The sequence below is a fragment of the Phocoena sinus genome, chromosome 16, assembly GCF_008692025.1.
Source record: "Phocoena sinus isolate mPhoSin1 chromosome 16, mPhoSin1.pri, whole genome shotgun sequence".
NCBI classification, from domain to species: Eukaryota; Metazoa; Chordata; class Mammalia; order Artiodactyla; family Phocoenidae; genus Phocoena; species Phocoena sinus.
The window spans coordinates 35,585,571-35,612,936 of NC_045778.1; the positions used below are offsets into that span (position 1 = coordinate 35,585,571).

Below are 27,366 nucleotides of genomic sequence, written 5' to 3' on the forward strand. Positions count from 1 at the left end.
AGTCTGAGTAGAAATTTTCCATGTAACAGGACTCTTCAGTCACAGGCAGAGAAGCAGCCCTTCATGCAATCCTATGCCTCCAGCAGAGCAGCACAGAATTTACCCTGGAAAGGGGGTCTCAAGAGCCACATAAAGAAACTCCATTTATTCAGATCCTCCTGGTCCTTTGTTGTGTACCCACAACTCTGATCCAGATCTGGGGCACTACGAATTCTCAGTGTTCCCTGCACTGGAGGAAACTGCAGGTGTTTGTCTATTACTGCATCTTTGCTGGAGCTGGAACCAGAACTTGCTCCTCCAGGACAGGGCATAGATCTCTCATATTCTGCTTGCCTTCCTAGTGCTGAGCACCAAGCCTAGCAAATACTTATGAAGGAAGGAAGGAAAGGAATGAGGGAGGAAGAAGACAGAAGAAAAGAGGGAGGGGAGAAAAGAGAGAAACGGAGGGATGGAAGGAAGGAGTTCTTCAGAATTCCACACACACAAAATGAGGACCTCAAAAATGTTAACTTTTAAAGCTCTGACCTAAGTAACTGTCTCTATAACACAAAGCCGATGCTTTCATTCTGCTGTTAAACTTTTAAAAGCTGGTTGAGGCTTCAATTTGCAGCTTACTCCCCAGGCAGATATTCACAAAGAAAAAAAATAAATATAATAGCGGCTGATCTTTCACAGCATTCATTTGCTAGCTTGCTACAAACCACTTTAATTATTCTGTTTGCAATATCTATTTGTTCACCTCAGAAGAATATTTAAATCTACTTTTATTTGTGTACAACTATCCCTACCACTAGGAAATGAGACCTAATGTTTCACATTAACACCTCGTGTTTTTTTTTAACCCCAAGGAGCTGACAGAAAATTATAATTTTTAATTGCATTTATAATTTAAAATCCAGAAATATTACCAAAAACAAATTCCAAAGATGATTTTAAAATAAAATTGCATGGCACAGAGCCCTGGAATGGATGGCTCTGAGGTTTATAGGCCTGTATTTAACATATCAAAGCCCTTACATCTAAACTGGATCCAATTGTGTAGACCCAAGTGTAAAAATCTGAGAATATAAATTCAGAAGACTAGAGATATACAGCACGGTAGTTAAGTGTGTAGATGCTGACCTTGATGGATTAATACAGGTTGAACTTACTTCTCACCTTAAATAACTAAAAAACAAACAAAACATATGAAACAATAGTTCTCAGACGTGGGACAACAGGCATAGCTGAACAGTGATACTCAAGAAAAAAGAAATAAATGAAATAATCCTGAGTTTATTGCTCCAACAGATTTTCCAGGTTGCCGCAGAGCAAGGAGAAACCTAGGCAGAACCTGATGGTCTCCATGAGTGGAAGAGAGAGTTTGGGGTTTGAGAAGGCCAAGGAAGCAGAATTCCAGAGAAGAGAGAGCTACACAGAAAAGGTCCTCTAGAAATGTGTAGAAAGTTCCCTTTGAGTCTTGAGCTGGGTATCGATTAGCATATGTGCATAAGGAAACTATCAGGGAAAGGACCACCTGAAAGGATGGGGTTTAACAATCCTCAAAAATGGGTCCAATGGCAACAGACTAAGGACTGGTTTTGTCCTGCTTAACAGAGCTTCAAAGTATGTCTTAAAAAATCAAAATGTTCCAAAGTAACTTAACTGAGTCCCAGGGGGGAAAAGAAGTATTTAAAGGAATAAAAAGGATTCAAGCAACAAACCATGTAAAATTTACAAAGTCTGGTATCTACTCAAAAATTACTAGGCATGAAAAGAAACTGGAAAATACAACCCATAATGAGGAGAAAAATCAGTCAATAGAAACAGGCCCAGAAATAATACAGATGGTAGAATTAGTAGAACGGGACATTAAAACAGAAATTGTAAATATTATAAATACACACCATATGTTCCAGAAGACAGAGGAAGATTTGTGCGTGACAGGGAGAAAAATAAAAGACACAAACTGAATTTCTACAAATAAAAATGCAGTGTCTGAGATGAAAAGTACTCTAGATGAAATCAACAGGAAATTAGAACTGCAGAAGAAAAATAAATGAACTTGAAAGTGTGGAAACAAAAAGCCTCCAAAATGAATCATAGGAAGAAAAAAAAAAAAAAAAAAAGACTGGAAAGAATCAACAGAGCACTAATAATGAGCAGGAACAACTTCAAGTACCTTAATATACATGTCATTTAAGTCCATGAAGAAGAGAGAAGCGGGGGGACAGAAAAAAATATAATAACTAATTCAAAATATGTTTTGAATTAAAATATGTTTAAAGAAGATATGCTATCAATTCTACAAAACCCTTTCAAAAAAACTGAAGATAAGTAAACACACCCCATCCAGGAGGCTGGTGGTACCCTGATAACAAAACCAGACGAAAGATTTACAAGACAAGAAAACTACAGACTAACTTCCCTTGTGAACATAGATACAAAACTTCTTTAAAATAGCTTAGCTAATACTTTAGCTAACTTTAAATCCAACAATTCAAAAAAAACCCAAAAGAATCAAGATCAAGTGAGGTTTATTCCAGTCCTGTGAGGTTGGTTTCACATTTGAAAAGGAATCTCCTTAGTTCTCTGTATTCACAGAATTTTAAAAAAGAAAAAAAAAAAGAAAAAGAATGTGATTATTTCAACAGATGCACAAAAAGCATTTGACAAAATCCAACTTCCAATTATTTTTAAAACCCTCAGGAATAAAAGTAAAACTTCTTTAACTTAATCAAGGGTATCTATGATCAACATGCATCTAACATCATAATTAATGGTGAAAAGCTGAATATTTTCCCCTAAGGTCAGGAAAAAGACAAAGATATCCACTCTTATTACATCTATTCAGTATTGTACTGGAGGTTCTAGCCAGTAAAACAGAGCAAGAAAAAGAAATAAAGGAGACCCAGATTGGAAAGGAAGAAGTATAAACTGTCTTTATTCACAGATGGCATGATTGTCTATATAGAAAATCCCAGGAAATCTACAAAAGAACGCCACTAGAACTAAGTGAGTTTAGAAAGGTTGTGGGATACAAGGTTAGTATTCAGAAATCAATTGTATTTTCTGCATGATAGCAACAAACAACTGCAAATTTAAATTGAAAAAGCAACATCACCTACAACTGTATCAAAATATTAGATATGTAAGGATGAATGTAACAACAAGATTTTGTACACTTAACACTTCAAAACATTGCTGAAAATAATTCAGAAGGATATAATAAATTTTAAGAAATATACCTTGTTCATGGATCAGAAGACTTAACATTGTGAGGATCTTAACTGTCCCTCAGAGTATCTCTAGATTCAACACAATTGAAATTAATATTCTGTAAGTCTTTTTCTAGAAACTGGCAAGTTAATTCTAAGATGTATGTGGACAACCTCTAGGTCCATCCATGTTGCTGCAAATGGCATTATTTCATTCTTTTCTATGGCTGAGTAATACTGTCATACTAAGTAAAGTAAGTCAGACAGAGAAAGACAAATATATGATATCGCTTACATGTGGAATCTAAAAAAAGGGTACCAATGAACTAATCCACAAAGCAGAAATAAAGTTACAGATGTAGAAAACAAACTTATGGTTACCAGGTAAAGAGGAGAGAGGGATAAACTGGGAGATTGGGATTGACATATATACACTACTATACATAAAACAGATAACTAATAAGGACCTACTGTATAGCACAGGGAACTCTACCCAATCCTCTGTAATGGCCTATATGGGAAAAGTAAACTAAAAAAGAGTGGATATATGTGTATGTATAACTGATTCATTTTGTTGTACACCTGAAACTAACACAACATTGGAGATCAACTATACGCCAATAAAAATTTTTTAAAAATAAAATGTGTGTGGAAATGCAGGCCAGAACTAGGCTGAGATATATGCATACACTTGAGAGTGAGTTCCTCCTTGAATTTTGTGCCTCATTTGCCTCACCCTAGTCCCAGCCCTGTGAAAATGTGGAGGACCTAAAAGGGTGGAAGCACATTTTTCAAAAAGAAAAAGGCAGACAACTTATTCCACTTGACTTCAGGATTAACTATAAAGCTGCAGTATGAAGACAGGGTGGCACTGGTGTGAAGATAAACATAAAGGCCAATGGAACAGAATAAAGAGTCCAGGAGAAGACCCAAATACTGAAGGCCAATTGATTTTCAGCAAAGAATTCAAAGGGGAAAGGATACTATTTCCAACAAACGGAGCAGAAGCAATTAAATATCCATGTGTAAAAATCAAATCAAATCAAATCATTGAACTCGACCCTTACCTCTCACCATATACTAACATTAACCATCAATATACACAGCAGTACAAAGGAATCTCAAAATCACTGCACCACGTCACATAAGCTGGACAAAAAAGAATAAGCTGTACCTTATTAATCCATTGATATAAAGTTCTGGAAAATGCAAAGTAATCTATAGCGACAAAACACATCAGGTGGAGAGAGAAATTTACTACAGAGGAGCATGAAGAAACTCTTATGGGTAATATAACTGTGCATTATCATGACTGTGGTGATAGTTTTACAAGCAAATATGTCAAAACTCGAAATTGTAACTCATCAAATTACGCAGTCTTTTTAATGTCAATTATACTTCAAAAAGTTTGCAAAATAATAAGAGTATAAGCAAGTGAGCTAGAATGCCTGGGTTCAAAGCCAGAGCACCCTACATAAACTACCACTCACCTCACTCACACCCTAAAATATCCATCTCCCTTTCCCGGCTTTAAATGCTTGCCAGGAGCTTGCTCTTGGTCTAGTCATTTGCCCTCTTTGTACATCAGTTTGGTCAGCAATATCTGTCAGCCCCAGCTTCAAAATCTGAGCACGTCTCACCTCCTACGCTCACATCACGCCAGACCAAGCCACCATCATCTCTAATCAAAGGCCTTAATTTTTAAACTGTTTTTCACCCCCAACCCCCACCCCTGCAGTGTATTTTCAACACAGAAGTCAGGGTGGGCCTTCTAAAGCATAATTCAGATCACATGACTCGTCAGCTCAAAATGTCCCAATGGCTCCTCAGCTCACTCAGAGTAAAATCCGAAGTCCTTGTAGCAAGAGATGCAGCAGAATCTCTTCACACCCTCCCTCACATATTGCCACCTTCTACTCCAAGTTATTGGAGTAGATGACTGTCCATAATTTCATGCCCTGTTGTCACCACACTTTCCGGTCCTAGTTGCTGTGACTGCTTCTCACGTGGGGTATGCACCCCTCCCAGGGCTGTGTCATGTGAGCTGAGATACAGAAATCTAATGGACGATAGAGCCCTTCTTCCTGAAGCCAGTATTTGGGGGAGGAAATGGCATTTTATATTAAACTGACCCATTATGCTAAACTGGAATTTCCCTTGGAGGCACCAAGCTTTAATGATATGAAATTCCATAGTGAAGTGCCTGGTGCATATGCAGATGGGCCAAGGGAAATGACTGAGAATCAATTTCTTGACTCTGAACATTTTCACCCACAAGGGAGATATAAAAAGTCCAGAAGAGTCAAAATTGAAGGAAAGAGGATTTAGTGAGGAACACTTCTTTGAGGGGAAAAGAGAATTTGGATATGCTTCTACTCTGTGTAAGAGGAAGGAGGGTGCCCACCCTTTCCCTGAAAGTCTTCTTGGAGGGGTTTCACATGGGGGTCATCAAAGACACCCACAGAATAGAGCCAGAGACTTGAACAAGCAGGATTCTTTCAATTTAATCATAAAAGCTGCTTAATGTTGTTTTTCCATTGGCCTTTTGACCCTGCTCATTCCCTTCTATTGGATGAAAATTTGGCAAAGTTTCATGACTTTTCAGTTCACTAATCAAGGTTAATAGAAAATTCTATTTAAGCTGCAAAACCAAGTTTTGACGCAGATATTAAATAATCTAATCCAATAGAATAACTGGAATATTTACTTGCTTTGGTGCAGAAATTTTGACCCTTAAAAGGCATAAATCAATAATCTATCTCCCATTAAGGTAGGGCTGGATGGTTCAAAAGCAGTACTATGTGGAAATAACACAGGCTTTGAAATGAGATCAACATGAGCTCAAAATTCCAGGTTGTCTTTATACCTTAGACCTTTTCAGAGCCTCGATTTTATTATCTGTACTCTGGTCTTAACAATGTATCTCTTAGAGGGTTGTTGTAAAGATCCAGTCATATAACAAAAGACATACATTTGCACAAAGGACAGAAGCAACCAAGTCACAAAATTAGAAATAGGCATGATTAACCAATAAATGTTCAAAGTGTTTGACTTAACTAATAAGCAAGGAAATGCAAATTAAAACAAGGCAGTGTGAACTTTTTTCATCCAAAATATTGGTAAAAATGAAAAAACAATATATATTTGTTTATGTAGATTATATTCACGTTCACAAGACATAATAAGGGTGGGATAAGACAGGCACTCTGAAAAAAGGAGCTCAGCTCTTTGGGAGCTCCCATACCCTGAAACAATACTTTTACTATCTTAAGAAATCAGAGAGACATCAGCAGGTCTAGGTATAATGATGTTGATCACAGTATTATTTGCAATAGCATTAACTAACCTACGTTTCCAAAAATGGTGAAGATTTACATAAATTATGATTCCTCCAAGTGACAGACTACTGCAAGCCTATTAAATATTATCCCAAATGCTATTTACTGAGCTGATAAAATGTTAATGATATATTATTAATTGAAAACAGTAGGACATAACACTGAACCTAACAGGAAAACCTCAATTTGGCAAAAGAAGCTACATATATAAGGCTGTTAAAAAAGCTAATTTTATTGATTTTTTTTGTATTTTGTTTTACTATTGTAGAAGAATCAGAAAGAATTAGAACAATTTTTCTGCACTTTCCTTCTATCCCTGCCCCCCCACTCCGCCATGCACCTGCCCACACATACCCACACAGAGGTCAGCAATATCTTTTGCTGTAGGAAGTTTGTGCTGTTCTTCCTCCCGAGATATTTTCTTTCACTACAGGTGAACTGACAATGATGGCTGGCTGGAAAGCCCTCTGTGGCTTCAGAGTGGACGTGGTCAAAGTGGCCTGAGCCAGGAAGCTTCCAGTAGACACAGAGGTGACAGAAGGCTTGTGGTCTACCCATCCCTGATCCACATTAGTCGCAGGATGAGATATTAGAGAGAAATGGCTGGTGGCCATTTAGGAAGGCTCGGTCCCAAGCATGGGGTGTCTCAGGCTCAGAAAAAAAATCACCATCCCTAAGCAAGTGAACTGGAACTTCCAAGTTCTCTGAGTGTCCACGGAGATCTTTCTATGATTGACCTTGACAGTGTAAAACCCAGGGACCTTTACACAACTTCCTGAGGACAAGGAGGAAGCTATCCTTTTATAATGGCTTCAAATTTCTTGCAATCTCTTTAAATGGGAATTCATGGGCAGATGTCATTTGTTTTGTCTATAAAGCATCCAAGGCAGGGCCTGGCACACAGTAGGTACTCAACAATGTGAGTCTCCTTGCTTCTGAGGACAAACCACCTGGCTCACTGTTTTTGCAATGCCCCACAGCAAACAAGCAGAGATCTGAGGGTATGGAGGAGGTTGTTTAGAACTCCCTGGCCTCACAAGGTGGGCTCCTCAGCAATTCTTGACCAGGAGGCCAACTCTACACCTGGCCAGGAGTAGTGCCAGACACGATGGAGGCAGCATCTGGTCCTCAGTCTCTCATTGCCATGGTAACTGACAAGCCAGTCTCCAAGGCTGTAGGAAACTACGTCACAGTTCTGATCACTGACAATTAAAGGGTTCCCTCCCCTTTCTAAAACTGCACAATACTCACTTTGGATTCTTCAACCAGCTCTAAGACACATGCTGCCTCAGTGCACGTACCCTCTGGTTTGAGACAGCAGTAAAAAGAACCAAAGCTGAGTCTACTGTCTCTATGAGCCCTCACACATAATTTAAGACACCTCACAAGAAGCTCTGGCGGCTTGAATTTTCTCCTGCCTCCATTTCTGCTTTCATGTTCCAGTTTTGAAAGGACTCTTCCTGGGAGCTCCTACAGGAGCTGCACATGAAAGCAGCAGCCCTGTCTTTGCATATGTGTGTGTGTGTGTGTATGTGTGTGTGTGGTGTGTGTGTGTGTGTGTGTGTGTGTGTGTGTGTGTGTGTGTACACACACGCTTGCTTCTCACCTCTCTGTGTGGTGCCTGATGATTATCCAGCCTGGCAAAGGAGGTGTAATAACAGGGTAGAAGGCACAGATAATAGGGTCTTTCTGGCACAAGCAACGAGTTCATCCGAATCCACCAGAATCCATTTGTGGGAAGACAGATGGATAGGAATGCAGAAAGGTAGAGACGCTAACCTTTAGTTTTCAGATATATTTAATGCAAGTGGTAATTAAAGCTATTTTTATAACTCCCTAAGTGTCAGCACTCCCTTTCCCAAGCATTCTTCTGTCAAAACTCTGCAAAATAACAATATACTTGTTGGAAACAATTGACTCACGTCTAAAACATGGAGTCTGATTCCACAGCAATGGGGTCTGGCTGAGCCGTTCTGTCTGCAGGGAGTTAACTTGCTTGCAAATTGCAGAGGATCTGGAGTGGCTCCTAGAATCATTGCATAGCTGTAGTTTAGTAATCCAGGCACACACTTCCTACCCATGATAATATAAGCTCTCTGAAGGTGAGGAGCATATCTCTCTAATTCTCATAAGCACCCACAGTGCCTCATGGGTGTTTGGTATATGGATGCTAAATGAATGATAGATGGTCAAGAGTTACAGATCCAGGAAGGGAAATAGGACACAGAGGAAGAAGTTAAGGACCACTGAAGAATCACAGCCTGAGTTCTCTGGGGTATTGGAAGAAGGAAAGCTTACGGAAGAAATCAATAGGTATTGCAAAGTAGGGAGAGGGTAATTTGAGCTGAGTCTTAAAGGATGCCTAGGAGTTTGAAAGACAGAGATAGGGAGAACTAGGGTCCAAGCAAGCTAAAACACAGTTATAAATGCTGCAATTCAAGTTCTTCCAGGTGATGAACCAAGCTATGTCCCCAACCCCCTGCACTCCTCATAATGACATGCATTGACCTGTTATCAAGTCCTTAAATCTGGATGCTTCCTTGATTAAGTTCCCAAAACAAACTTGCCTACAGAACATTAGCTGAATGTTAATAAGAAGAGCTATCTTTTAAGAGTTCCTGCTCTATGCCAGACCCTGTGAAGGGTCATTTCTGGTGAGTTATCACATTTAGTCCTCATAAATTTCCCATGAGGTGTTTATCACAAACTCTATTGAGTACATGAGGAGAATAAAGTTCAAGGAAGGAAGTAAAACAATTTGCCCAGAGTCAAGTCCTATCCATGGTGTGTTCCCAAAGGTTGATCTAAAACACAATGGTACCTCGCTGCTTTCTCAATACTGCTCTCCAAAGGCACTATCTGTGTAGCCCCAAGTACCCCCACATGGGGCTTTGAAAAGGGCTGAAGAATGATATTACACAACAAAAATTTCTTCATCTATCTGTAACCATAAGTGTTAACTCTCATAGATTCCTTTTGGGCTGAGAAAGGAAAATAGATATATTCTGATTAACAAACAGAAGTACATTTCTAGTAAACATGGTTTGCTCCTTTCAGATACTACTCATGTGACATGCATTAACTTATCTGTGTGGGCTTTTCCAGGATTCTTTCATCTTTTCCATAGGAAATTTTATTTTATTTTTTAAATTTATTTTAATTAAAAAATTTTTTTTTGGCTGCACTGGGTCTTCGTTGCTGTGCGCGGGCTTTCTCTAGTTGCGGAGAGAGGGGGCTACTCTTCGTTGTGGTGTGCGGGCTTCCCACTGCAGTGGCTTCTCTTGTTGCGGAGCAGGGGTTCTAGGCGCGCGGGTTTCAGTAGTCACGGCACGCGGGCTCTGTAGTTGTGGCTCGTGGGCTCTACGGTGCAGGCTCAGTAGTTGTGGTGCCCAGGCTCAGGTGCTCCGCGGCATGTGGGATCTTCCCGGACCAGGGCTCGAACCCGCGTCCCTTGCCTTGGCAGGCGGATTCTTAACCACTGCACCACCAGCGAAGTCCCATTGGACATTTTAAAAATAAGGTGCTGGGCTTCCCTGGTGGCACAGTGGTTGAGAGTCCGCCTGCCGATGCAGGGTACATGGGTTCGTGCCCCGGTCCGGGAAGATCCCACATGCCATGGAGTGGCTGGGCCTGTGAACCATGACCGCTGAGCCTGCACGTCCGGAGTCTGTGCTCCGCAACGGGAGAGGCCACAACAGTGAGAGGCCCGCGTACCGCAAAAAAAATATAAATAAATAAAATTTAAAAATAAAAATAAGGTGCTGATATGGAAAATAACATAAAGGGAAGAAATTTAATAATAAATAATAAAAATTTTGTAATAAGACTTTCCACACAAGATTATATTACTACTTCCAGATTATTTTTAAAAAGTCAAATATTGCTGGAATTCAGTCATGTATTTAGCATTTAATTAGTGCTGAGTGTGAAGAGGAAAGGTAAGAGAGGGGCAGTGTGGCATAGGGAATATATTTCTTTTCTTTATATAAATTTATTTATCTATTTATTTCTGTTTTTATTTTTGGCTGCTTTGGGTCTTCATTGCTGCTCACGGGCTTTCTCTAGTTGCGGTGAGGGGGAGCTACTCTTTGTTGCAGTGGCTTCTCTTGTTGCAGAGCATGGGCTCTAGGCACGTGGGCTTCACTAGTTGTGGCTCGCAGGCTCTGGAGCGCAGGCTCAGTAGTTGTGGCACATGGGCTTAGTTGCTCTGTGGCATGTGGTATCTTCCCAGACCAGGGCTTGAACCTGTGTCCCCTGCACTGGCAGGCGGATTCTTTTTTTTTTAATTTATTTGGTTTTTGTTTTAATTTTTGAATTTTATTTTATTTACTTTTTATACAGCAGGTTATTATCAGTCAACAGTTTTACACACATCAGTGTATACATGCCAGTTCCAATCGCCCAGTTCATCACACCACCATCCCCACCCCCCGTGGCTTTCCCCACTTGATGTCCATACGTTTGTTCTCTACATCTGTGTCTCAACTTCTGCCCTGCAAACCAGTTCATTTGTACCATTTTTCTAGGTTCCACATACACTCGTTAATATACGATATTTGCTTTTCTCTTTCTGACTTACATCACTCTGCATGACAGTCTCTAGATCCCTCCACGGCTCAACAAATGCCCCAATTTTGTTCCTTTTTATGGCTGAGTAATATTCTATTGTATATATGTACCACATCTTCTTTATCCATTCGTCTGTCGATGGGAATTTAGGTTGCTTCCATGACCTGGCTAGTGTAAACAGTGCTGCAATGAACATTGCGGTGCATGTGTCTTTTTGAATTATGGTTTTCTCAGGGTGTATGCCCAGTAGTGGGATTGCTGGGTCATATGATAATTCTATTTTTAGTTTCTTAAGGAAGATCCATACTGTTCTCCATAATGGCTGTATCAATTTACATTCCCACCAACAGTGCAAGAGGGTTCCCTTTTCTCCACACCCTCTCCAGCATTTATTGTTTGTAGATTTTCTGATGATGCCCATTCTAACTGGTGTGAGGTGATACCTCATTGTAGTTTTGATTTGCATTTCTCTAATAATTAGTGATGTTGAGCAGCTTTTCACGTGCTTCTTGGCCAGCTATATGTCTTCTTTGGAGAAACGTCTATTTAGGTCTTCTGCCCATTTTTGGATTGAGTTGTTTTTTTAATATTGAGCTGCATGAGCTGTTTATATATTTTGGAGACTAATCCTTTGTCCGTTGATTCGTTTGCAAATATTTTCTCCAATTCTGAGGGTTGTCTTTTGGTCTTGTTTATGGTTTCCTTTGCTGTGCAAAAGCTTTTAAGTTTCAGTAGGTCCCAATTGTTTATTTTTGTTTTATTTCCATTACTCTAGGAGGTGGATCAAAAAGATCTGCTGTGATTTATGTCAAAGACTGTTCTTCCTATGTTTTCCTCTAAGAGTCTTACATTTAGGTCTTGAATCCATTTTGAGTTTATTTTTGTGTATGGTGTTAGGGAGTGTCCTAATTTCATTCTTTTAAATGTAGCTGTCCAGTTTTCCCAGCACCATTTATTAAAGAGACTGTTTTCTCCATTGTATATCCTTGGCTCCTTTGTCATAGATTATTAGAGCATAGGTGTGTGGGTTTATCTCTGGGATTTCTATCTTGTTCCATTGATCTATATTTCTGTTTTTGTGCCAGTACCATATTGTCTTGATTACTGTAGCTTTATAGTATAGTCTTAAGTCAAGGAGCCTGATTCTGCCAGGTCCGTTATTTTCCCTCAAGATTGTTTTGGCTATTCAGGGTCTTTTGTGTCTCCAAACAAATTTTAAGATTTTTTGTTCTAATTCTGTAAAAAATTCCATTGGTAATTTTGATAGGAATTGCATTGAATCGGTAGATTGCTTTGGGTAGTATAGTCATTTTGACAGCATTGATTCTTCCAATCCAAGAACATGGTATATCTCTCCATTTGCTGGTATCATCGTTAATTTCTTTCATCAGTGTCTTATAGTTTTCTGCATACAGGTCTTTTGTCTTCCTAGGTAGGTTTATTCCTAGGTATTTTATTATTTTTGTTGCAATGGTAAATGGGAGTGTTTCCTTAGTTTCTCTTTCAGATTTTTCATCGTTAGTGTATAGGAATGCAAGAGATTTCTGTGCATTAATTTTGTATCCTGCAACTTTACCAAATTCATTGATTAGCTCCAGTAGTTTTGTGGTGGCATCTTTAGGATTCTCTATGTATAGTATCATGTCATCTGCAAACAGTGACAGCTTTACTTCTTGTTTTCCAATTTGTACTTCTTTTTCTTCTCTGATTGCCATGGCTACTACCTCCAAAACTATGCTGAATAATAGTGGTGAGAGTGGACATCCTTGTGTTGTTCCTGATCTTAGAGGAAATGTTTTCAGTTTTTCACCATTGAGAATGATGTTTGCTGTAGGTTTGTCGTACATGGCCTTCATTATATTGAGGTAGTTTCCCTCTATGCCCACTTTCTGGAGAGTTTTTATCATAAATGGGTGTTGAATTTGTCAAAAGCTTTTTATGCAACTACTGAGATGATCATATATGGTTTTTATTCTTCAATTTGTTAATATGGTGTATCACATTGATTGATTTGCATATATTGAAGAATCCTTGCCTCCCAGGGATATATCCCATTTGATCATGGTGTATGATCCTTTTAATGTGATTTTGGATTCTGTTTGCTAGTATTTTGTTGAGGATTCTTGCATCTATATTCATCAGTGATATTGGCCTGTAATTTTCTTTTTTTGTGGTATGTTTGTCTGGCTTTGGTATCAGGGTGATGGTGGCCTCGTAGAATGTGTTTGGGAGTGTTCCTTCCTCTGCAATTTTTTAGAAGAGTTTGAGAAGGATGGGTGTTAGCTCTTCTCTAAATGTTTCATAGAATTCACCTGTGAAGCAATCTGGTCCTGGACTTTTGTTTGTTGGAAGATTGTTAATCACAGTTTCAATTCATTACTTGTGATTGGTCTGTTCATATTTTCTGTTTCTTCTGGGTTCAGTCTTGGAAGGTTATACCTTTCTAAGAATTTTTCCATTTCTTCCAGGTTGTCTGTTTTATTGGCATAGAGTTGCCTGTAGTAGTCTCTTAGGATGCTTTGTATTTCTGCGATGTCTCTTTAACTTCTGCTTTTTCGTTTCTAATTTTATTGATTTGAGTCTTCTCCCTCTTTTTTCTTGATGAGTCTGGCTAAAGGTTTATCAAGTTTGTTTATCTTCTTAAAAAACCAGCTTTTAGTTTTATTGATATTTGCTATTGATTTGTTTGTATTTCATTTATTTCTGCTCTGATATTTATGATTTCTTTCCTTCTGCTAACTTTGGGTTTTGCTTTTTCTTCTTTCTCTAGTTCCTTTAGGTTAGATTGTTTACTTGAGATTTTTCTTGTTTTTTGAGGTAGGCTTGTATAGCTATAAACTTCCTTCTTAGAAATGCTTTTGCTGCATCCCATAGGTTTTGGATTGTCGTGTTTTCATTGTCATTTGTCTCTAGATATTTTTTGCTTTCCTCTTTGATTTCTTCAGTGATCTCTTGGTTAGTTAGTAACGTATTGTTTAGCCTCCATGTGTTTGTGTTCTTTACGTTTTTTTCCCTGTAATTCATTTCTAATCTCATAGCATGGTGGTCAGAAAAGATGTTTGATATGATTTCAATTTTCTTAAATTTACTGAGGCTTGATTTGTGACCCAAGATGTGATCTATCCTGGAGGATGTTCCGTGCACACTTGAGAAGAAAGTGTAATCTGCTGTGTTTGGATGGAATGTCCTATAAATATCAATTAAAGTTATCTGGTCTATTGTGTCATTTAAAGCTTGTGTTTCCTTGTTAATTTTCTGTTTGGATGATCTGTCCATTAGTGTAAGTGAGGTGTTAAAGTCCCCCACTATTATTGTGTTACTGTTGATTTCCTGTTTTATAGCTGTTGGCAGTTGCCCTATGTATTGTGGTGTTCCTATGTTGGGTGCATATATATTTATAATTGTTATATCTTCTTCTTGGATTGATCCCTTGATCATTATGTAGTGTCCTTCCTTGTCTCCTGTAACATTCTTTATTTTAAAGTCTATTTTATCTGATATGAGTATTGCTACTCCAGCTTCCTTTTGATTTCCATTTGCATGGAATATCTTTTTCCATCCCCTCACTTTCCGTCTGTATGTGTCCCTAGGTCTGAAGTGGGTCCCTTTAGACAGCATATATATGGGTCTTGTTTTTGTATCCATTCAGCAAGCCTGTGTCTTTTGGTTGGAGCATTTAGTCCATTCACGTTTAAGGTAATTATCGATATGTACGTTCCTATGACCATTTTCTTAATCGTTCTGGGTTTGTTTACGTAGGTCCTTTTCTTCTCTTGTGTCTCACACTTAGAGAAGTTCCTTTAGCATTTGTTGTAGAGGTGCTTTGGTGGTGTTGAATTCTCTTAGCTTTTGCTTGTCTGTAAAGCTTTTGATTTCTCCACTGAATCTGAATGAGATCCCTGCTGGGTAGAGTAATCTTGGTTGTAGGTTCTTCCCTTTCATCACTTTAATTATATCATGCCACTCCCTCTTGGTTGTATAGTTTCTGCTGAGAAATCAGCTGTTAACCTTATGGGACTTCCGTTGTATGTTGTCGTTTTTCCCTTGCTGCTTTCAATAATTTTTCTTTGTCTTTAATTTTTGCCAATTTGATTACTATGTGCCTTGGCGTGTTTCTCCTTGGGTTTATCCTGTATGGGACTCACTGCGCTTCCTGGACTTGCGTGGCCATTTCCTTTCCCATATTAGGGAAGTTTTCGACTATAATCTCTTCAAATATTTTCTTGGGTCCTTTCTCTCTCTCTTCTCCTTCTGGGACCCCTATAATGCGAATGTCGTTGCGTTTAATGTTGTCCCAGAGGTCTCTTAGTCTGTTGTCATTTCTTTTCATTCTTTTTTCTTTATTCCGTTCCATGGCAGTGAATTCCACCATTCTGTCTTCCAGGTCACTTATCCGTTCTTCTGCCTCAGTTATTCTGCTATTGATTCTTTCTAGTGCACTTTTCATTTCAGTTACTGTATTGTTCATCTCTGTTTGTTTGTTCTTTAATTCTTCTAGGTCTTTGTTACACATTTCTTGCATCTTCTTGATCTTTGCCTTCATTCTTTTTCTGAGGTCCTGGATCATCTTCACTATCATTATTCTGAATTCTTTTTCTGGAAGGTTTCCTATCCCCACTTCATTTAGTTGTTTTTCTGGGGTTTTATCTTGTTCCTTCATCTGGTACATAGCCCTCTGCGTTTTCATCTTTTCTACCTTTCTGTGAATGTGGTTTTTGTTTCACAGGCTGCAGGATTGCAGTTCTTCTTGCTTCTGCTGTCTGCCTTCTGGTGGATGAGGCTATCTAAGAGGCTTGTGCAAGTTTTCTGATGGGAGGGACTGGTGATGGGTAGAGCTGGCTGTTGATCTGGTGGGCAGAACTTAATAAAACTTTAATCCACTTGACTGCTGATGGGAGGGGCTGGGTTCCCTCCCTGTTGGTTGTTTGGTCTGAGGCAACCCAACACTGGAGCCTACCCGGGCTCTTTGGTGGGGCTAATGGCAGTCTCTGGGAGGGCTCACGCCAAGGAGTACTTCCCAGAACTTCTGCTGCCAGTGTCCTTGTCCCCAAGGTGAGCCACAGCCACCCCCCGGGCAGGCGGATTCCTAACCAATGTGCCACCAGGGAAGTCCAGGGAATATATTTCTTAAATTTTGAGTCACTCACACCTAGGTTCAAATCCTGATTCTGCCACTTACTAAGTGATATTGAAAAGTCAATCCATTTCTCTGAGCCTCTGTTTCCTTATCTGTAAAATGGAATGATATAAGTTGAAGTACCTGGCAACTTGTCCTCTAACCCTTTCCCAACATTCACCCCCAAGGTCACCACATCCTCAAGGCAGCACCATCTGACACCAATGAGCCTCCCTCCTCTTTGAAATAATTTCTTAATTTGGCTTCCAGGACTCCACCCTCTGCTAACCATATCAATACTCATATTAAATTATCGAAGCACTTTAATTAAAACGTAGTGTCAAGAGATATGGGGACATATGTATATGTATAACTGATTCACTTTGTTATAAAGCAGAAACTAACACACCATTGCAAAGCAATTATAGTCCAATAAAGATGTTAAAAAAAAAAACCCCGCAGTGTCATAATGAATAAAATAGCAAGATCCGAGTAGGAATGGCCTTCAAGAAACATACTTTAAAGAAACAAATAAGTTAAAAGGAAAAGAATGGAAAAAACTATATTAGGCTAACACTAGTCAAAATATATCCCCAATAGCTTCAGTAATATCAGATAAAGTATATTTCAGAGCAGAGGACATTTCAGAGCAGAGGGACAAAGGTCATTCCGTAATGCTAACAGATCAAATAATCAACAGGACATAAAAATCTTAAACATTTATGCCTCTTGTAACAAAGCTTCAAAATATATTAAGCAACAACTGATAAAGCTGCAAGGAGAAGTAGGCAAACTCCAAAGTAAAGTTGAATATTTTGATACCCCACTCTTAATAATTGATAGAACAAATAGACAGAATATAATCAACAATACAGAACACATAAACAGCACTATCAACAAAACTGACCCAATTGACATTTATAGAACCTTCCTCACAACAACAGATTACACATCCTTTGCAAGTGCACAAAAAGAATTTATCAGCAAAGACAATATATTGGACTATCAAATAAGTCTCAATAAATTTAAGAGGATTCAAGTAATATCCAAGAATTCAAGTAATTCAACTACGGTCCCTGACCACAATGGAGCTAAATTAAAAATAAGAGAAAGATCCCTGAAAAATCTTCAAATATTTAGAGACTATTATAACACACATCTAAACAACCCACGGGTCAAAGAAGAAATCAAAAGGTAATATAGAAAGTATTTTGAACTGAATAACAATGAAAATACAGCATATCAAAATTTGGGAGATGCCATTAAATCACTTAAAGGAAGTTTAAAGCAGTAAAGAAAACTAAAGTTCTCAAATCAGTAATTTCAGCTTCCCCCCCAAGGAAGCTATAGATATAGATGGCAAAGAAACACCTGAAAAGATGCTCAGTATCGTTAGTCATTAGGGAAATGAAAACTACAACCATAATGAGGTGCCATTACACAACACTACAGTGGCTAATATCAAAAACCCTGATCAAACCAGGTACTGAAGAAGATGTGGAACAACTGGAATTCCCATACAACCTGGAAGTTTCTTAAAGAATTCAACATACATCTGCCATGCAACATTGCAATTCCACTTGTAAATGTGTACCCAAGAAAAATGAAAGCCTTTGTCCATACAAAGACTTGTATATGAAGGTTCATAGCAGCCTTATTTGTAATCACCAAAACTCTCGAACAACCCAAATGCCCATCAAGGGGTAAATGTATGTTCAAATTGTGGTGTAGTCATACAACTGAACATGCCTCATCAATAAGAAGAACTATTGTTGTATATTGCAATATGGGTAAATCTCAAAATAATTATCTGGAGGGAAACAGCCATAGTAAAATAGAAGAAGAGAAGAGTATGTACTCTATGATTCCACTTACATAAAACTCTAGAAAATACAAATAATCTGTAGAGCCAGAAACAGACTACCTGGGAAGTGGGTAAGGTAGGACAGGGGTGGGGATTACAAAGGGGCATGAAGACACTGTTGGGGAGATGTATATGTTCACCATCTTCATTGTGGTTACAGTTTCACAGGTGTATACATATGGCAAAGAAAAACTGTACATTTAAATATGTGTGTTTATTGTATGCGAATTAAACCTCAATAAAGTGGTTAATTTTTAAGTCAAAAATAGATTTGAAAAGTGATGCTCAAAAACAGTGCCTGGCTCCATCTAATGTCTGATAAACAGCAGCTCCTATTCTTCATTCTGGGTTCTCAGTGGGCTACAGTGCTGGCTAAGATGTGGTCCCTGTCCTCAAGGACTCCTCAGTGGGGCTGGGGAGAGAAACAAGTGAATCGATTACAATAAACGTTAATTGTTTTGGAGTGTTGCTAAATGAAATTTGCAGATGGTAAATGGTACAGGGACTTAATATCTGAACAGAATTGGAATCTTCAAAATGAAAGGAAGAAAAAAGATTAAATCTTTACCCTCCCTCTCTTCCTCTGTGCCACAAATAGAGATTTCTTAAAGCTATTTGATTCAGCATGCAAATCATGGTCTATTTATTCTTGTTTTCTTCAATTAGTATATTAGCATTTCTCTCCCCTACATTATGCATGTGTAGCCTAATCTCATTTTCATTTGCTTTAACTCAGTGTGTGTTTGGGGGTAGGGATGGTTTGAAAGTCTAGAGTGACGTTCTCTGGACTGTTGACGGGAGTAGTCTCCTCTGGGGCAGGCCAAGGTCTGTACCCAGAGGGTCCTTATGGAATGTTTGTTGGTGGCAAACCAGTGAAGGTGGTAAGGTCGGGGCCGGGGCCTGAGGGGCAACAACAGGAGAACACTCTGGGCAGAGGGGGCTATGAAGAGGTCCAGACACTGGGATGACCCCACGCTTGGGGTGGCAGAGATGTCTGATGATACAGGCACAGCAGCTCTAGGTGACAAGTAACGGCAGGAACTGAGACCAGAGAGGGCTCTGAAGTCAGCTCATGAACAGCCTCACAGACCATGTGGAGGAATCTGAACTCTGTGCTATGGACCCTGGCAGCCCACCACCTGCCCAAGACCTGTTCCAGCATACAGGTGAGCAGATGTCGAGAGAAAAAGCACATGAGTGTGTCTGAAACACAAATGCATGTGGCAGTCAGAGTGCACCACTTCATCCTTGGAAAGCACAGTATGCATTAGAGATGGAAGACGCCTGCGGGAGATACCTGTTTCTTGCTGTTTAACTTACCCGCCCTCTTTGATCACAGAATCCTTTTTCCACAGAGCACCTACGAATTAGCAGAACATGTGTTCCCCCGAGCCCAGTGTGGAGACTGCTGCAGGAAGCCTGGCCAGTGCTTCCCCTGCCCTCCCCCCTGGCTGCTCCACCACCTGCCAATGGCCTGTCCAGGGCACAGGGGAGCCTGTGTGCCCGAGAGGAAGAGCTCATACCCCACAGGACTTGAAATGCAGGCACAGGAAAAGGAGATGCAATGGAACATGAGGTGCTGACAGCAGTAGCTCATGAAGCAGGATCACAGCTTTCTGAGTTCCTGAAGGATTGGGAGGTTATAAATGCCTCTTCCTCTACATGTAGGCAATTAAACAAGGTGAGGAAGCAGGAGGCAGATGCAGAGCAGGAGGCTTAACCCAGCACCTCCTGTGTGTGTGAGCCCCTCATGCTGGGGGCTCTAGGGAGCTTGACAGAAAGGAGGTCCAGCCCTCACTTATAGGCTGTTCAGGAGGCCAGGCACATGCATCAAGGCCCCAACACAGCATAACTGGGGTGAGGAGTACAGGACGCCAGGAGAAGGAATAACCCTACTGGGAAATCCAGGAAGACCTTTGGGCAGAGGCAATGTCTAGCAAACTCTTGCAGGAAAGGTAAGTCCTTGATAGTCAGAGACAGGCATTCCAGGAACAAAGGAAAATCCTAGCAAAGGTCCAGAGCCAGGAGAGGAAAATAAATAGAAGAAACAACAAGTCACCCACTGCTTGCACGGATGAGCCATGGGAGAGTGGGCAGAGGGTAAGAAGTAAAAAAGCACGGAAAGGTGTGACAGGGTCATCCTGGAGCAGGTTCTGAGGCAGGGAGCAGGATGTGGGCTTTTCTCCATTGGCTAGGGAGCCAACAAATAGGATGGAGACACCGGTCCCTGGGATTGGAGCACTGGGTGAGAACCAGGTTAGGGGGAGGATCATGAGTTCTGAGAGAGACGCACTGAGCTGGAGGTGGTCATGGGGCTTCCAAGTGGCTGAGTCCAGAAGGCATCTCGATCCGTGGGTCTGGAGCTCAGAGAACAAAGATATGGATGTGGGGGTCATGGACCTAGGCTGGCAAGGAGGCAGGGAGTGAGGGCCTGCCGGATGCGACTCCTCCCTCCTAGAGCCCACCTCCCCCTGGGCCCCTGCTGAGCCACAGAACACAGCTCAGAGCATCACTTGCTGACAAAACCTAAGTGCAAGGGTTATGGATGTGCTTCTGCATTTCTTGAACCATTTCCAGCAAAGCTTGCTTTTGTTTCTATGTCTGGAGGAACTAGTCTAACCATGAGAGCTGTCCAGTAACAAATGGAGTGCTTCAAGTCCCCTTCACAGATGGTTCTGGAAGAGGCTGGAGAGATAGGCATATTCCATAAAAGAATTTCCTCCAAAAAGTTCCCAAGAGGCCAGGCTATGAGGCAGATGTGTCCTGCCTGGACACAGAGCCTCTCAGGGAGGGCATTCTCCACTGCGTCCTGACTCCACCCAGCACTAAGGACACCTGTGCATCACTGGGCCAGAGCCACGTGGACAGGAAGCTCTCCAGACGAGCTGATAAAGAGGTTCTGGGAGCCAAAGTCAAGTCTGACTGGTCCTGAACTGGTAGCTTCCGATGAATGACCCAGAGCTGTCCCCTCCATCCCTGAGCCCCCCATCTTAATTGTCGCCTTTGTGTTTTCTCAGAGGCTGGCTGGGAAGTACTATTCAAAGCAACTTGTTCTACCCTATCCTAAGTACATTGACTTGCCTGCAACCAAACCTTTTTAAGAATCTACTCTTTGCATGGGGTATTGGGGATTCAGTGGTGAGCTGGATTCTGACCACGTCCTCAAGGGACTCACGGCCTTGTGGCCACCTTGACTAATGTTTAAATTTGCTTTCCACACGTTCTTTTGAATCCCCCATCCTCCTCCAAACTAACGTGTAATTTAATCAATCAATAAAAATAGAGTTTACACCCCAAAGCACACCTGCTTGCCAGTGTCCCCACAGTGGAGCCCAGAGACCTGTAGAAATTGTCAGTGAGGCTCACATATTCACAAACCTTTCTCTGTATCCAATGACCCCTTCTCCAAATAAAACAGGCTTGTAACATGCAACACCAATATTCACTGGTGAAGGGGTACCGTAGACATATTAAGAAAACCACTGCATGAAGAAAGCAAACAAAAATATGAGCCCTTGAATGTTTATCTTGAATCCAGGAAAATATATTAAGAAAGTCAAATACAGAGAGAGAAACTGGAGGACAGAGCCTGTAAGGAAGGAGGGAAGCAGGGGGTGGAGTTGGAGGACCGCCTTGGAGAAAAACGTGTTAGGAAGAGGCACAGACCTGAGCTCATCTGATGGACCAAACTTCCTCCAGCGAAGTGGGGAGCAGCTCAGGAAGAGGGAAGATGGGGCCCCGGTGTAGATGCTGGATTCTGGAGACAATGTTGGAGTTACCAAATGCCTGCTCCTCTTTTTTTCCTATTTTATTTTTTCCTAGCTATCACATCTGATAAACGGAAAAGCAACTGGGAAAATATTTGTCTGTGGCTCTTTGAATGAAGCCTGGAAGTCTAACTGTCATAAGAATAACAGGACTTGTTCCCAATGGGGCCATGCTGTAATAGGAAACAGCAGTTCTGAATATGGCTAGCTCCTAAGGATAAGTCAATTTAGAGAACATCTTAGCCATTAACCAGAGGCCACACTGTGGCCTAAGGGTCAAAGCTTTACAAAAGGACCCACCTTTAGATCGCAGGCTTCAGGAATGTCCACGAGCTGACACCAAGGCCAGCCCAAGAGTGTCCCTGTCAGTATGCACACCTGAGCCCTACTGACTGACCTTATTGAATTAGACCCTGACCATAGGTTAAGGATCGTTGTCAGGGCCACATGCATGATGGTGTCCTTTGGTGGAAAGGGCTCTGGAACCAGACAGTCATCATACGGAATCCCAAATGCACCATTCAATAGCTGTATGACCTTGAGCAAGTGATTTAACCTCTTGAGCCTCCCTTTTCCCATCTGCAAAATGAGGATGGTAATAACTGACATACAGGGTTGTTGATGAAGATAAGGATGTTAACATACACAAAATGCCCTGACAAGTGCTTGGCCTCCCCATAGAAAAGGAAACCAAGAAAGAGGGGGGTCACTTCTGGAGGAAGACACACTTATCCCAGGGACAGTCACATGACTGGTGTGCCAGCTAACAGTGCGGTGCACTGATGACTGGGGTGGAACACAGCCATCCTCTTGGGTGAGGCTGTTCCAGTGTGGCTCTGACAGGTGTGCCCACACCTGATGCCTCCCAGTGGCACTAAGTAAGTCCTGGGTTCCAGCTGCCCGGCAATGTCCTGGGGGCACTTCACATTGGCTAGTGTTAACCCCAGCCCTCGCAAGGGAATAAAAGGGACAGACAAGAGTGGGAGTGGGTCGGGATGCAGGGGAGGAAAAAGGAAATAAGTTAGAAATGTAAAAATAGAGCACTTTTGGAAGACTGGCAATAGAGAAACACTGGCTATCCAATTTGGAGGAGCCACCCTAAAATAAAGCCAGCACTACATATTTGCCTTAAGTGGTACATAGAATGCATCCTTCCTCCAAAACAAAAGAAACCTATAAAGACGATGGCAAAGCCCAGAGGATCAAACTTCCCAGGGACCATGGGGGACTCTGTCAGGCTCTGAAGAAAGGGGAGGCGGCTGTCATGTCCCTTCTCCTAATCACCAGCACAACCACCCACAACCCGAGGGAAAGGGACAGTTACCTCGCATGTCTCCCACTGGCCCGTGTAGACGTGGCGCTAATAAGATATGAATTTATGGACAAACCTCGAAAAGTGGGCCTTGCAAGCAGTTACTGTCAGATACTACCTGCAAAATTATAAAATCAGCCACCCCAAGCTCTTTCAGCCATAGTAGCACTGAGCCGATGAAGAAACACACATCATAAAAGCATAAATTACCTGCACAATAAACCTTGCATCTTCTAGTATGTGGCCATTAGAAATCGATCAGTTAATTTAGGAGCAACGGAAGGCCACAGGGCTGATGAAAGCCCGTGCCAGGAAGCACTTTCTAGAGTCAGCTGTGTTAATAGCTGGCTAGGGTCACCAGGCTGCCTTGGTGGGTGCTTCCTGAATGGATGTGCGGGCAGAGGGCATGGCATCACAGGCCACTCCCGTGTAATGTCTGCAGCGTGGAGGTGGCCAGGACAAGTTACGGTGTAATTGGTGGAGAGCAGACCAGGCTGCAGTGAAACCTTGCTGTGCCCATTCCTCCCAGGACCCAAACCAGTGGAACGGCCAGTCATGGGAGAGATTTCCCATTTACCCCCTTTAAATGGTTCCACTGAACCGTGCCCTGACCAGCTGCACGGGGGGTGTGCACACACATACACACACACACACACACACACACACACACCTCCTATACACATACACATACTGACATGCACACACACACTTATGCACACACATCCACACTCTCACAAATATATAGTTACACACTCACACCCATGCACTCTTATATACACACCCTCACACAGAGTCACATAACACACATACCTTCAACCTCCTGCAGGAAATGCAGCCTCCATCCCCTCTGCATTCCTTTGCCCACCCCCTCTGCACCCCATTTTCTAACCCGCCCTCACCTCTCCGGTCTCTGACCCCTGACTGGTGACCTCCCCTCACCCTGTACATCTAATGCCTGACGCCACTTCTCACGGACTCTTGACTTCCTCCTGGACTCAGATCTCCACTCTTCCCCTGGTTTCCACCTGCTCCGGCTGAGTATCTTGGCAAGTTCTGTTTATCTCTCTCACCTGTTGTCTTGCACGGTGGAGCCCTGGAATCTATTCCAGCACCAAGGATCACTCTGCACTTTCCCAAGGGGCAGGGGCTCAGTGCAGGCCACGCCCCTCACCATTCTGGGGCTCTTACCTCATTCACAAAGACCCAGTGGCTGTCCTTGGAAGCCAGGTTGGTCTCCACGGCCTGCAGAGAGAGAGAGAGAGAGAGAGAAAAAAAAAAAAACATGACCAGAAGCAAGCCAGAAGATGGCAGACGCACAGGATGACTGCCGAGATGGAGTTTGATAAACATTGTTCCTGGAAAATTTTTTCCGCACAAAGCACGCCGTTCCCCTGGGGTCAGCTCTGGCTGCCTTAGCTACGAGACGCATCATTTGAACATGGACATCTGATTTCCTGCTGTTCTTCGGAGCTCTCATGCGCCAGTCCAGTTCCAGTAGGCGTCACAGGGCCACGGGCGGGGACATCCCTCCCCTCTCTCCTCTTGGAGAATGCCTGCAAACACCTTTCTGGAGGGGTGCTCAGGGAGGAATGTCTCATTGCTGCCTGAGGCTAGAGAATCAGGAATCTGGAACAAGGGATTTACAGCAGCTTGTCAACAACACCCAGGAAGATGGCAGCTCACAGCTGGGGCTCTGAGCTGCCTTCAGCTCTAAAGAACCCATCAAGGACCCTAGAACTGGCTCTTTTTTGCTCCGGGGCAGTGACCCCCATCCCCGTCATTCTCTCTTAGAGCATTTTGTTCTATTTCTTTATAGCACTTGCCGTGTCTGTACTTGAATAATTATCAGCTTATTTATTTTTTATTATTTATCTCCTTCACCAAGGTGGGGGTCTCCATGAGGTCAGGGGCCACATCTGTGGCTGTCACATTTGTGTCTCAAAACCTTACACTATAACCAGCACATAGTAGGTGTTCAATATATAAATGAATACTGTTGTTGAAGGTATGAATGAAGTATAGGAGGGCGAAGCAGATAGGACCCAGTTACTTATTTTGTTTCTCGTATGTTTTCATGAGTGCTCTCTCCCTTTTTAAATTGGAAATCCAACAGATTGAAAAAGAGGAGGGACTGGTAGTTTTCAAGCCTGTCCTGTAAGAATACTCACAGTTAGCACGAGCCAAATACTGCTGAGTGCCAGGCACTGTTCCAGGCCATCTACGAACCTGGGAGAGAGCTCAGATTGTAGTCCTCTTTCATTTTTACTTTTTTTTGGTATTTCTTAATGTAATTTTTGTCACTTTTTATTTAGAAAAATACAGAAAAATTAAAATGTTCAAAATTATCCTATAAACCTGCCCCATTTTTTAATGCACTGAAGTAGTGAAAACACCCCATGTATCCCTCCAAATTCATCCCCCAGAGATTGTTCCAAATGGCCCCTTCCAGAAGTTTTCAGTCACACCTGCATGTATGTATCTACATACACTTATCAGACAGATGTTTTAATTAAAATGGGATCATGAAATACACATCAGGTTACCACTGTCATTTCTGACTTAGTGTATCAAAAATATCTTTCCTCTTCAGTACACAGAGATCTGATTCATTCTTCTTAACAGATGAGTCACATAGTGGTAAGGAGCCTCCCTGCCCCAGTAACCCAGGGGGCTGGGGGTCTGTGCTACCCTTGGGGGGTTGACTACTGGGCCACCCTGCATGATAGGGGGCACTCCAGACTGGAAGCGGTCATAGAATGGGACAGTGAAAACTGATGGCCAGTTACAGTCACCAGGGACAGTGCAGGTGTGCAAGAGAGGTTGGAATTGCTCTTTGCAACCTCTGAGAGTTGATTTAGCACCTAAGGCTCCTGTACTCAGGGGAGCAGATATCAACTCAATATAGAAGAGAAGTTCCTGACTTTCCAAGGAGTTCAAGATGGAGTGGGTTGCCGCAGGAGCAACAAGATCTCATTGTGGAAATGCCTACATGGACGGCAGATAGCAGGGCCATATATGGTATGTAAGTATCAACATGGAGGTTGACCACAGGTGAGGGGTAACACACCATCATGCACTGGCATTCTGCAGCCATGAGTCTCAAGTCTGGCTGCATGTAAGAACCTCCTAGGGAGCTTTTAAGAATGCAGATCCTGGGCCACACTCCTTGGATTCCTAACTCACTGGGAATAGTCATGTGCCTGACATGCTGTGTTGTTTCAGAGCTCTGAACCCTGACTCTTAGCCTCTGGAGCTGAGAACTCTACTCCAGAATGTATAGTTCTGTGAATCTGAAGGTATTGGTGCACCTGTGCAGGTGAGAGGTCCTCCAGTGTCCCTGCAGGAGCCAGCAGTGCAGAGGACCTGACTCAGTTGCCAGGACAGCCCAGGAAGCAGGTGCGAGCCCTGGCTACATTAAGCATCTTCCCACCTGGTCTCATCCTCATGCGTGGAAGATAATGATGGAAAGAATTGATCAGAAAACCCCACAGGACAACTGGCCAACTTTCCTGTCCTACTTTCCCCCTCACCAATTAGCAATTAGCTAATTTGTTAAGCCTCTTTTCCCCACACGGAGATAAACAGCACTTGGCTACAGCCTTTTCCAGAGGGTGCAACTCCCACAGAAGCTGAGATAGATGGTGAGGAGAAGAGACTGCAGATTTAGCAAGAACACCCCTCCCCACTGATGGCTGGAGAGCTGCCAGCTCCGTGGGCAGAGCCCTAAATGTTCCCAGCCCAGTGGACGTGTCCCCTTCTAAGTGCCATCCTTTCCCCAGCCATGTCTGAGGCAGGTGGAGGCCCCCAAGACCTCCCTTTCATCTCAGAGCCAGCAAGGTAAGGAGGGGGCAGGCAAGCAGAGGACGGTCGAATCCCAGGTCTGCCTCTGCTTAGCTGAGGGCTCCTGGGTGAGCTATTCCACCTCTCTGAGCGGCAGTCCCATGCATACAGGGTGTTCCAGCATACACGGCGGCCAGCAGTACTATTGACACTCTGCCCTGGTGCCCCTCAAATCCCATTAGGAATTCGGAGCCCAGTGGCTCCCCGTATGCGTTCATTGCCAATGGCAGGCACTGTGGCCAGCTGTCCGAACATTCCTTAGCATTCGAGAAAATGTACACCCTCACCAAGGACTGAGGGTGCCATACATCCAAACCCCAGCTGCCCCGTTCCCTGCTGGGGACTGCTCAGAGCGTGGGCTCA

General features: G+C 42.2%; 1 protein-coding gene across 2 annotated transcripts in view; it reads right to left on the minus strand.

The window, feature by feature from the left end:
- Positions 1-27,366, minus strand: part of GRID1 (glutamate ionotropic receptor delta type subunit 1) — a 671,539-nt gene that overhangs the window by 238,385 nt on the left and 405,788 nt on the right. For both annotated transcript variants that reach the window (XM_032609306.1, XM_032609307.1), the window contains exon 5: positions 24,352-24,405. In XM_032609306.1, coding sequence (XP_032465197.1) covers positions 24,352-24,405 — 54 coding nt within the window. The remainder of the gene's footprint in view (positions 1-24,351; positions 24,406-27,366) is intronic.